General features: G+C 39.3%; 1 protein-coding gene across 1 annotated transcript in view; it reads left to right on the top strand.

Moving 5' to 3' along the window:
• The window catches only part of LOC124159632 (pneumococcal serine-rich repeat protein), a 30,219-nt gene extending 21,407 nt beyond the window's left edge, over positions 1 to 8,812 (top strand). Inside the window, exons 10-13 of the mRNA XM_046535552.1 lie at positions 199 to 956; positions 1,499 to 1,691; positions 3,317 to 3,460; positions 8,214 to 8,812. Coding sequence (XP_046391508.1) covers positions 199 to 956; positions 1,499 to 1,691; positions 3,317 to 3,460; positions 8,214 to 8,432 — 1,314 coding nt within the window. The 3' untranslated portion in view covers positions 8,433 to 8,812. The remainder of the gene's footprint in view (positions 1 to 198; positions 957 to 1,498; positions 1,692 to 3,316; positions 3,461 to 8,213) is intronic.
• The last annotated feature ends 4,408 nt before the right edge of the window (positions 8,813 to 13,220 follow it).

Genomic DNA, 13,220 nt, shown 5'->3' with positions numbered 1-13,220 from the left:
ACCCATATGGAGGCACATAAATGAACAGAGGAGGCAGGGTAAAGAAGTCACTGAGTTGTGGTCCTAGCCTCTAAGAAGTAGATCAAGGTCTTCCAACCCTATTAGGCTGCAAGACCTTGATCAAGTTGTTTCATGCAGTTACATACTATTCTGAGATGATGTTTTATGGCATTCATTTGATTGAATCTTGCTTGGCAGGATGTTATATTCCATAACGAGGCGTACACCCAGAGCAGCAGTGTGGAGGCGAGCCCTGAGAAGAAACGAACCGTGCCGGCCGACGGCACAATGGCACCGCATGCATCCACCGCTCCCCACCCTCAACGACCTTCCCGAAGACGGTCTCCTGCCTCCCCGGGGGCGGGCGCCTCGTTCGTCTCGGCTGTGATCAGTGCCATCAAGAGTGCTGCCGCTCCTTTCTCGTACCGAGCTTCCACGACGACACCTCAGCAACGGCACGACGTGTCGTCTTCCTCGGAGCCGACGGCACCTGCCCAAGGCGATGAGAGCGAGATAGTCGACGAGCCTCCGTCGGAGGAGTGTGGCCTTACCCTTTCATTGGAGGAGTGCACTCTGCCCCCTCCGCCCCCCGGGCGACTCGCCGGGAGCGAATCCCTGCAGAATCTGTCTCGGGCGATAATGCAGCGTCAGGTGACGGAGAACGAGGAGGAGGAGGACTCCCTGCCCCTCTCTCCGCCTCACACCTCACCCCTCTCGAGTTCGTCCTCGCCCTCGGAGGACGTGACGGCAGACGGCGGGGCCTCATCGGCCGCAAAGGGGGTCACAGGGGCGTCGGAGGGTCAGTCGAACCCCCTCACCCCCCCTCCGAACTCGGGGGCCGACTCACTCGTGGACCAGGTGATCGAGGTTGACAACCTGCTCACGAAGCTGCTCAAAGTCCTTCGAATTATCCAGATGGAGAATGACAGCTACATGGAGGAGATGAATGAGGAGAGGTGAGACCGTGTGTTAACAATCGGGTATTTTCCTTCATCAATGAAAACAAAAGGCATTGATTGCAATTCGTTGCCCACCATTAGTGTATTCATAAGATAAAAATTATTTTGTTTCATAATTCCCAGTTTAGACGAATGTTATTGGTCAATTTTAACTGCATTTGAAAAAGGCCAGATTGGGGCCCATGCCCCAATCTGGCCTTGCCTGGCCACTCCACGTGACGTCACAGGGACTTAGTTTCTATATGAGTAGATAGGAGTTTTACATTGTCTGAAATTACCAAAGCATGCATGAGGCACAAAGCTCAGGGAAACATTTCTTAATAATCACCTATTAAAACTGCCTATGGTGGGAAAGTTTCTTTCATTTGATAAGGTATTAATAATCCTTATAATAAGCCAAGTGCTACCTGCTAGCAGCCTACATGAATATGAATTTTGACCAATTTTTTAATCTTTCTTGAAGAGGCTGTAATAGTATTGAAGGGAAATTTTTTCTGGTTCTCTAAAAATATTTTTTTTTGTACCATCTCATCTTCTAGGGCTCATCTTAGTGACAGAGTTCGTTCTGAAGAGAAGAAGAACATCAAAGCACATGATCAGATTAAAAATTGGGAGGAGATGGGTGCTATACTTCGCTCTGAACTGAGTGAAGCCCTTGTCACTCTGCAGAATCGTACTATGGAACTGGAAGAAGCCCGCATTCAGTTATCAAAACTGCAAGAGGAAGCCTCGGTGAGTGTATAATCTGGGCTTAGAGAACATGTGTATTTGTTTTTGTATGGATGAGCAGGTCATACTGTCTGGTAATTTTAAGGAATTGCATTATCAGGGAATTGCTATCACAGCCAATTTTTGATGCACAAAACAACTTTTATTCAAGTATATCTCCTTGAAATTATTCTAATATGTGATTGTAGGTTGAATATAAATACACATTTATTTAACAGAGAAACAATGGTAACAAAGTTAGGTGAGAGCTATCTTACAATTAGTACATGTGCAAAATAGAGTGTCAGTTCTACTCAGTAGGAGAACCTGGAATTGATAATTGAGAGAGACTTATAATCCATTCATGATCATTGTCCTTATACATGGCATTCACATTTTTGATCACTTTCTAAAAGTTTTGGTCTTAGTGTCAGTACTACCATTCTTTATCTGCATCTTTTGCTCCCGTTCCATTGAAATACTCTCTATCTGAGGGAAGGGTTTTGAACGAGAACAGAGTGAGGTAAAGAAGGAAGAGTAGGGAAGGAATTGTAGAGTCTGGGCTAGGAACTGATAGAGAAATAATCCATTAACTGCTTGGGGCAAACAGTTAATGATTACATAACACTCTACTGTACGCATACAATTTTACAATAACCAGTATATATCCCTAAATGAATCATCACATGCTTGATTTGTATTCAGAATCAGCTTGAGGTTATAAAAAAATCTTATTATAACATTCCTGTCATATTTCATCCAAGATTGAGAAGATTCAAATTTATGAATACATATTATGTAGTTGAAAATATTGACTTTCTTGTTCCGCTCAAGACAACATTATTTAAGTGACCCATGTTTCAAAGTAAGACTTCTTCATCTGGTCACCTGATGATGTTGTGATGCTTGGAAACTTGCGTTAAATTAAGTTTTTTTTGCATCGAACAGCAAAGTCAGTGCTGTCATTCATGTGATGAGTTGGTTCCATGAAGTCACGCCACTGACCCTCATTTATAAATATTCAGAAAGAGGAAAACACTTGGAGGTGTAATGATGAACTGAAATTGTTTTTGAAGATAATTTTGTCTTTATAGTTTTCATGGCATATGAATTTTGATGAAAAGATTTTTTTTTTTTTTTGAGAGCCTAGGTACTGCTGTTTTTTTTAGTCAAGGGTCCCAATTATGCGAGTCAGCCTCAATGCTTTTGGAAATAGGTAGTGCATAGGGAGATTTTGAATTTTTGTTGAACTTTTCCATGAGTTATACATTTGTATTTATTTTGAATTACTTTATTTTAATTTTGAATGTTTGATCTGGTTTTTTTCTTCACTCCGGCTGAAGTTTTCCTTCATCATTTTGAGTGTTTTTCAACGTGACTATTGTAAGGAGGATTGAAATTGGATTGAGGGTGTAGCTTGTATTTCCAAGATTGTCTTTGCTGAAAGGTCATTATGTTTCTTATAAATTTGTGCTAAAAAGCCTTATGATTTTTAATTTTTTTTTGCCATCAATTACATATTTTCATCATTAATTTAGCATAATTCTTGTCCAATAGGCACATTAACTTAGAGGTATATTTAAATTTTATCAATAGGAAATATGTAGTTTAAATGAAGACTCATCAGGTGTTTCTTATGATTTCTGCAGTTACCTGATCGTCTGAATGAAAAGGATCATGTTAATGAACTTAGTAAAAAGTATGCTGTTAGTAACAAACTATTGGCAGATAACTGGCGTCAGGCACTTACTGAAGTTAGAAGGCAGTATGTGGCTATTGACAATGCTCTTGAGGTAAGTTTATATTTTTGTTTAATTGTTTCCTTCTTCATTTTTTTTATTATTTTCATACTTGTGCTCATAAATAATCCTACAAGGCACACAAATAGTTTGTGAAGAAATAAGTTCTGAAAAGGCCATTGAAGTTTTCTTGTTGGATATAATCAGTTGAAAAAAACCCACTATTTGTGGATATTCAGATGAATTCTATATATGTATTTTTTGCTTCTCTCTCCTACTTCAAAAGACTGAGCCATTATAGCTAACCTTTGCAATACCATGACCTGTATTTCCTGTGTCAGGGATTGAATAAGTAGACCCTAGGGTGAGTTAGGTTCTAATTTTCATCAGGAATTTACTCACTTAGTAATTCTACTGTGAGGTGAGTTTGATTGGATAGTTGGTTCTTCTCATTTCCTGCAATACCTTGCACATCCTCCCTTGTTTTCAATGCTCATCCATTTTTCTCCTTCATATGTCTATCGTCTGTACTTTTCACATAAGACTCATTATCAGTTTTTACACTTAAGGTGCAACACTTTCATATATTTACTTAGTAAAAAATCACCAACCAAATCGTGAAATAATGACCAACCATCCATATCTGATCAGCAGAACTGCTTTTCATTTGATTAACCTTTCTTCTTACTTTAATTTACACATTCATGTCTTCTCAGGCAACTATTGCCATTTCCCAAGTATGGGTGCTAAAAGGCAGGTACAACAGTGAAGAACATTGTCTTACACTTTTGCCGGTGGCTCCCCACCCAAAATATCCTTCTGTTCTATCATTTTTGTGAAATAATTTCCATTTTAGTATGTGGCTCATAGGGAAGCTATTAAATCAGTAAATTTATTCATAGCTGATTTACTGATTTGTGAGGCACACAAGTCATTTTTTTATTTATAGATCAAGAATCTGTTCAAATTACCATTTTTCATTTGCGCGAACGAATATAAACTACACTTCTTCCAATCACCAACAGAAAGTCAGTTTATATGATTTAGATGTTCTTGCGTTTCTTCATCTATATGATGTTAACTTATTGAAAAAATGATTAGCTAGCGTTATCGAAAAATATTAATTATTGATTTTTTGCTTAATCTCTAATAAATCTAAAATTTCATAAACTCCTGGAAAGTCTTAGGATAGTAATTGTGCTATAACTTTTTAATTTATATTTTGTATATAAACCGCAGGAATGCTATTGACCCTATTTTGAGACCATATTTGCCACAGCAATCGTGCAGTCAGGTAAAATTAGCAATTGTTTTGAAAAGACAAGGAAATGAGTTATTGAGGTCGTTGAGGTTAAAAGGATGAATTTATAAACTCAAAATGTTCTTCGTTCCAATTTAAACCTGGAATGTGTTGTGGAATTTTAAAGGATGGCTCTTATTATTTTCTTGAATAATACATTTTTTAAATTTTCAAGCTACTTTCTGATTTTTTTATTTTGTTTGTCGTGAGACTAATCTGACTAACTTTTTCTGTTATTTTATATAATTTATGCACAATTCAAGTTTTAAAATGCTCTCTCATTCTTGGTTTTAAAAATTCAACCCAGGAAATTTAAATAGATAAATTAATAACTGGTCTTCAATTGAGGCATTTGCAATGAAGACATCTGTCTGCTCTCACTGAAATCAAGCCTTAGAAGCACATTTATAATGAGCTCATTAAGTTCACACAGATAAAAACTGCTTTTATAATACATCTGTCAGTCATACATATAATTACATTGCCTCTTTCTGCTCAGATATGAGTACTGAGCTATCAGTATATTTATATATAACTAGTACACTTGCAAATACTCTATTCAAGCTTTCGAATTCAAATACTAATTTTACTTCACTATTTGAAATTTTTCACTGCTTGACCTTAAGGTGGAAAATCAGGTAAAAAATTATTTTTAATAAGCACCTTACTCTCACAAAAAAGTTAAATAATATGATCATCTTAGCTCTAGAAACATAATCTTTGATTATTAAATACTTGCACTATCAGAATATTTTAATCCTGTGTGGATCCAGTGTTTACTCACATATGCTGTTATGAATCGTATGGTTGGTTCTGAAACTGAATTCATTTGATTTGTATTTGTGTCATGCATTAGCATGTGTTTGCACATCATGTGCATACTAAGGAGGGATGATTGAAAGTGTTATGTTGATGATCAAGGATAAAATCTAGAGTTCATTTGCTGCAACAGTTTCATGTTTTATAGCTTTTTTCCCTTGGGAAGTCTATCAGTATCCTGTCAGCAAAGGAGAAAGTTTAGCCAAATTTAGGTATGGAGTGCTAATTGGGTAGAGCTTGGAATATTATGTTCAAGGGAATAACAGTGAATTAGCAAACATCATATGTAGGTATTATACCTTTATGGAGGCGCCCACAAATATAGGTAAAATGTGAAAAAAAGAAGAAAGAATATCCACTTCAAAACACAATTTTCAACTCCACAGTTATTTTGATGTCAACTAGAGTTTGTGTGGATGTGACAGCTCATTCTGAGTTTTTAGGTGATACATCTAGTGGTGGTAATAATAAGCATGTATGGGTGGTTCATTGAGTTTGATGAAGGGCTGTATGGTATAGAACATGGGAGCATGGGGGCATTGACTATTAGGGGATGTGAATGAGTTGAGAAAATCTCATGGTCATTGTATACATATATATATGAAGATTAAAATGGCCAATATTTCAACTTCTAAGTAGCAATCTAGAATTGTTAAAAAAATCAGGTAACAAGCCTTTATCATTTACTGTATGTGAAATTTCATAGTTAAAATTACTGAAATGTGCTTTAAATCATAAATGCTCAGCAAATTAGCAATTAGCATATCAGTTGAGATAGTACATATATAGCAAATCATGCTCCATGTCAGGAATGCAAACTCATTCTCTGATTTTTTGTCAGTTGTTCTACTGTAATAGTCCACAGAGAAAGTCTTTGGCCAAAGAGGCCTTGGGTAGCCCATGTGTTATATCACCTGACTCAAATTTAGAGCATCTGCATTTGATTTCCAGTGAAGACAAATGAATTTCCTCAGTGGAATTTTTCCGGAGTGGAATACCCTGAAAATGTGAGGTTAGGCCTATCACGAAAATATTTCAGTGCAAATATGGGTTCATATTTCTTAATTTTTCTTTCCCCTTTCATCAGAATCCTGAGATATGGCTGTATTATTTGACATTTTTTTTCATCCCAAAAGATAAATGGTTAAGTCGACCATGGTGGTAGCTAATGGCTTTCTGCAATCTTACTTAAGTATACTCTTGATTTTATTCTTGCTCATCTTGGTTAAAATTGCAATCTTCACACTTTGGCTCATACTCAGTGCATCTAAAAATGCTCAATGATGTTGAAGTTTCAATATTAAACCAAACTTAACACAATATTCGCATCTTCTTTTTCTGGTTACATTTTACTAGATTTGTTTTTAAATTATTGGGACTCTATGTAAGACAGTATGCAGTGGCACAGTGAGGGGGAGGTTTTGGGGGATAAAACCCCTCCCAGAGCACAGAGGAATTGTTTTTGTAAAAATATTTTGATATGACAAATTTATTAACTAATATTAGGGGTACAGATGACTCACAAAGAGAACATCAAACTATTCACGCACCCGTAAAACTCTACATTTTGAACAATTTATCATAGAAGCTTTCTGGGGAGGGCCCCTGCATCTCCCACTTACCCTGGTGGGTACCATAACCCCCAGACCCTCAAGTATTAGTTGTGCCTAAAACCACCCAAGCCTTAATTTCTATCTGCACCCCTGAGACAGTGTGTGGTGTGAAGATGGTTTAGTGGTGTTATTGGTTAGAGCGGCAGTTTGGAGGTCCAGGTTCGAATCCTAGCTAAGAGAAATATTTTTCATGGTGAACTTCATCCATGGTGCATATGATATCTTTTTCCTTCTCTCATTGTTATTATTTGTGATCAGGGTTTTTCTTTGATCACTAAAATCGTAACCAATCAGTTCTGCTATATCTTTCACCTAGTTGCATTATGTTACATTACTTAGTGAGCAAATGAGGCCACTTCTTGGGCTGAATGGAATTGATAGGATATTTATCATGTAAATAGAGAAAGCACTACTACAACATCACTTCATCAAAAAAATCTTCAGTTATGTTGCCTCTATTGATAGCCATCTCAGCCTCTTGGTTACATGATTTTGACATGGCATTCCTTAATTCAGTAATCATGGAGCTTGCGGTCTTAATATAAAACTATTAATGAGATTTTGGAAAGATATATTTCCTTCTAGGTTTCATTGACATGAATGAGAACAAGAGTTTAGAAGAATCAAGATGAATTTATGAAATATCAATGAGATGAAGATAGTTTCCATCAAAGTCCATTTTTTATTTCAGTTTCAAACATTGCTTCCAGTCCAATTTTTATCATGTTTAGGACTTGGCTTTGGAGGAGAGGAAGGGGGATGGTTCAGATCGAATACCACTCTGCCCTGGGTGAAAATAACTGGACAAAGCAGGGCCTCAGTTTGTTAATTAATGTAAACTCTTAGAATTTGTTAATCATGCAAATAAACTACTAATTTCAATGAATTAGAGACCACTTTGTGATATTGAATCTAGTGCTTAATATCTTTGTGTGAAACAGGTATTATATCTTTTAGAGAGTTTATCAATGTAAAACAAATATATTTTACATGATTTAGCTTACTGGGTAGTTGTTAATAATTTCAAATTTTGAATGAATAATTAATAATAATTTTTGCACTTCCCCAAATGTAGACACTCCACAGCGTTCAAGGGGTGGTCCTCCAATGTCCTCCGCTGGCCAAACTTCAGCAGGATTTGGAAGAGGCCAACTTCTTGTCCGTCTCCTCACCAGTGATTGGCCTGGACACTGATCCCAATGCTAATGCTGCTCTGCCAGACTCAATATCTCCCGACGGTAATGACATTCAGAAGAATGGTGTGAAGGACGACGGCCTGAATGGTCGAGCATAGTGCGCGTGTTGTGTAAGCTTGCTGATTGGCGCAAGTGCCTGTGCAACTGTTAGCCACCTTCCAATTTTAACGATGTTGGAAACTTACAATAATATTTCTATAAATATGAGCTGTACATGAACTGAACTCACACCCTAAATATTAGGTTATGCCCATTTGACTGTGGATAGGAAGAACGGAGCGTGGTAGTGGGAAGTGCATGGAACTCGAGAAAGGACCCTAATGATTATGGTTATTATTATTACTATATTCGCTACTATTTAATGATAGGTATCATATTAGTAGAAAAATTTTGTTGTTTAATAATGTGATGTAACATATTTAACTGTGACTGATCAAACTCTTGAAGTTAAAGAAAATTATCTTTGAAAATTAACTCATGTTTTTAAATAAAAAACCATGCTACTGAGCTTGAGAAAAATGTTGGTTTTCTTAATTTTTTTTCCTTAATCAGCCATTATTTAACTACATATTATGCTCCAAAATATCCTTTATGTGATAGCCATTCTCTGTGGCCATTTACCAGTGGAGTTGCTAGCGTGGGAGATTCTATATTCAAACTTTGTCGGAATCATGATTACTGAAGATCTAAAACTTGGAGAAAATTCTTGCACATAGTAACTGCCTGTATGGGTCTTGGAGACAACTTGCAGTTGAGCCAGCTGCAGCTCTCCCGTGGCAGAAGAAATGGGGCGAAAAACTGACAACTGCTGCATCCTTTCGGCCAATCACTTTCCCCTGTGTACGACCTACACCCTTGCCAAAACCACACCCTATTAAAGGTACAATATTGTCACTTGGACAGGGTATCATCAGGAATACAAAATCCTTTCTATTGTTATCACTCTTGAGCAGGTATTGAACCCTTACTTAGTAAAACTCTTTTCTTTATCTCTGGCTGCAGGCACACTGCCAGATACTTGTTTTGGGGGAATATTGGGAGGTATGTGGGTTTACATACACTGATTTTTTGTCATCAATTGGCACACACTGAAAAGCCATACAATTTATTTCATTTCAGCTATACATATTGTTTGCATAATGCTGAAAGTGAAATTCATTTTTGGTTATTCGCAGAATTTATGGAATTGTTATTACAATTATTATTGAAAAAATTTAACTGGCCACATCATGATACTCAAGGCTCTAGGGACAATTACTGTTGAAGGACAGGCGGTGACGTCAAGTAAATTACCAATTGCTAGAAGTTTGAAAACTTTGGATATCGTTTTTTAATGAGAATCATTTTCAAACTGAAGGGTTATCTTATCTAGTTCGGTGCCTATTTAGTTATTGAGTGAGAAATATAAATGCTATGAGTAGGATTTTTTAAAAATGGGGATTGGGCAGTAATTAACCGCAAAGGGCATGAGTTGCTGCCACTCACCCTGCTTATTTCCTCTCAGTGAATTAAATTTATATTGAAGTAAATGTGCCAACTTAGATACAGTCATAATTTCAATAAACTTTGTGGTTTAAAAAATTTCAGCATCAACTTTTTCTTGAGTCAACCATGTCTATTACGTTGATCTTAAGAATCATTCTTCTACAAAATGAAAAAGTTATAATTATCTCCCAAAACCTCAGCGCAACCAGTGGCGCCGACTCCTTGGGGCCGGAGGGGGCCCGAACCCCCTCAAAAATTCGATATGAGTGGGGGCAAAAGATGTGTCAGGCTTATCGATTTTCCTCGGTGTGTTAAAATAACGAGAGTCGAGGTTTCACTGTTATAATGTTGATCATATGTCTCTTCTAAAATGCTTAAAAAACATAAAACTCACTACTTAGAAAATTTCTCAGGACGAGATCCCCGGTTTGGGTCCCCCCAATATTTTTTGCAAGTCAGCATGCCTGAGCGCAACAAATGCGCGTGTAAAAACCAATTCAGCTATATGGAGCAACATCCACATAACACGTCAACGTTGAGTCTAAATATATGAATCTAAATACAGGAGAAACCTCGCCACGGAGCGGGAAAGAAAAGTCCGACGACCCAACGCGCGCACGAATGTGAGTTTCCTCATCTGATTGGGCTTTCGCGCATGGAGTTCGGCTCCTGTCTCGCTAGCCCGATCGCCCCAGCGTCCGTCCTCGTCGGCTCTCGGTGGCGTACGGGTGAGGGAAGCAGCTTGTCTCATGTGCCAACCTTCCAAGTTTTTACTGACCGTACCACATCAGCAAAGTGGGGCTCTTGGGTGTCTACATATTATTGGACACGATTGTACTTGGGTATGAGGTTTTTCAGCGCATTCCCTCCGCTAGGGCTCTTGCCCATGGAGTTTGACTCCTGTTTCGTTAGCTACCTTGGTAAAGCCATTTCAACGCGCGTTGAGTCACCACGTCTCCAGAGCCGACTAGAGAATCCTCCATTGCAATATCCACGTTACTGCGTTTCGGCCAAACAACCGCGAAGGAACTGCACAGTGATCTGAGTGGGTCTCAAGCAGTGCTCCACTGGCGTCCGTCCGCATTTCGACGCTTGGCCGTGGTATTCAGTTGGTCATCTTCCTGGAAAGCTCTTGTCCATGGAGTTCTATCCTGTTGATGGTGACTGGTGAGTAAAAATTTCTTCTTATGTGATTCGTTCTCACATGGGCGTAACCAGCGAGGGGCAGCTGCCTCTCCCCCTCGAAGCGAAAATTGCAAAAATCAGTACTGAATTGAAACGAAAGCAGTCAATGAATTTTCTTTAAACCTGCGAAAAATGATATGCAACTAAAATAAGATTGTTGTTTCAAGGAAATAATCTCTTAAACTAATGTCATAGCTTGGTTCCCCCCGCCCTAGAACATGGCTTGCCCCCCCCTAGTAATCATCCTGGGTACGCCCTTGCGTTCTCATACGCTAGCGTCTGCTTATGTCGCTTCATCGATCTAGAGGTACAATCCTAGCGACAGCTCACCAGGAGGCACTGTAGTAAATTCGTACTGCAGAGGACGATTTTGGGATTGCTATAGCCTTTTCCTTGGGAACCGGTTATCCCGGGGAAGGTTAGCACTTGATTGGGCTTTGTTTACAATTTCCGTTGCCAACTTTGAAATTAGCCATGCATGAATTCGAATGTCCTGAGCCATTCACCATAGTGGAGGAAGGAGGGGCTTATTAAGGCCGTTTTACACGGGGTACGGAATTGCGCAGTTTAGAACTGCATTAGTTTCTAAAATGGCCTGGAATTGCGCGAATTCGTGAACGAAATTAGAAAAGGGGTAATATTGCCATCTCACTTCCACGCATTCTCGCATGTGTTCTAGCAAATCACCGCTTTACACGACGCAATTTTGACTGCGCCTTCGCACACACGTCAGATTGTGCAAGTATGTGCCCCGTGTAAAACGGCCGTTGGACGGAGTGAGGGTCTATTCTAGGGGGGGGGGGTCCGTAACCTCCGGACCCCCCCCCATCGCTGTGTCAAATCTTTTTTGACAGAAAAATATAGCAATGTCACCTAGTCGAAAAATATGGCTGCATCGCTGCCTTGGACAATTCAGAAGATAAGTCAAAAACAAGCTTTGGAGTCAACGCAGAATTTTTGACGCAGTTTTTAGTGGAGAATAGCTTGTTCAAATGCCACGATCTTTTGCGTATTTTGAAATTTGTATGGAATTGTTATGATTGTTTCTCTCCGTGGAACCTCCTGTATCTGAGAATTCAATACCTTATGTTTAGTAAACGCGACTTCCTGTGCAACTGCGACGATCTGAAACTTCAGGGCCAAGGCATAAGAACGACTTATTGAATTTCATAACGATATTACGAGATGGGTTTCATGATAGCGCCTCCTGTCGGCAGATTTCTGAACACACTGGCCTCGACAGCTCTGTAACCATAACAACTCGACTCGACTTGACTTTCGTAATACTATTCGAAACACTCGAGTCGAGTACCAACTACTCAACTCGACTCGAATTTTCGAGTACTCGCACCTCCCTAGAATTTGAAATCCATTTCGCTTGGGAGTGTAAATACTCAATTAGCGAGTAAAGGGTGTCAGTTTGCCCTGGTAATTCAAGTGGTAGATAACCCTGCGCGAACTTAGGGGATCCGGGTTCGAGTCCCGGTAAAGGCAGTGGCGGCTTGCCCATAAGGACTCTCGGACGCCGCCCCTCTCAAAGATTCGAAAAAGGAAAAAAAATAAATACCCATTCAATTATAATCATTCATCTGTTAACTAAGGTGTTTTTTCAATCGCATACATCGGAAATGTTGGAAAAACACGCAAAAACAGTGCGAGAAGTTCGCATTTGTACCCGCGGGGCGCCGGCCAGAACGTCCCAATCCATCACCATCACCAGAGAATTGTAACCTTCATCTAGCCCTATTTTTCCCATTTGCATTCTTTTGTTTTTATACCCAGTTATCCGTCTTTCCTGCATGATTTTCTGAATACTTTATCTAATAATATTGCTCAGGGTTTTCGCTACCTTATCTCATGTCCCTTTCCCATATGAAGAGTGGCTGTGGTGGGGTCTGCTGGTGCTATGACGGGTCTAAAGGCCGTTTTATACGGGGCACGGAATTGCGCAGGTTAGAGCTGCATTAATTTCTAAAATGGCGTGGAATTGCGTGAATGCATGAACGAAATTAGAACGGGCTATTTTGCCGTCTCGCATCCACGCATTCTCGCATGTGTTCTAGCAGTTCACCGCTTTACACGACGCAATTTTGATTGCGCCTTCGCACGTACGTCAGATTGCGCAATTTCGTGTACCGTGTAAAACGGCCTTAAGCTTGTGCCTTATGGAAGTCTTGGGACGCCGCCCGAGCATCCGCAGAACGACGTATCTAGTG

This window comes from Ischnura elegans, chromosome 5, assembly GCF_921293095.1.
Source record: "Ischnura elegans chromosome 5, ioIscEleg1.1, whole genome shotgun sequence".
NCBI lineage: Eukaryota > Metazoa > Arthropoda > Insecta > Odonata > Coenagrionidae > Ischnura > Ischnura elegans.
Note: the sequence above shows the minus strand (reverse complement) of the source record. Positions and strands in the feature narration are given on the sequence as shown.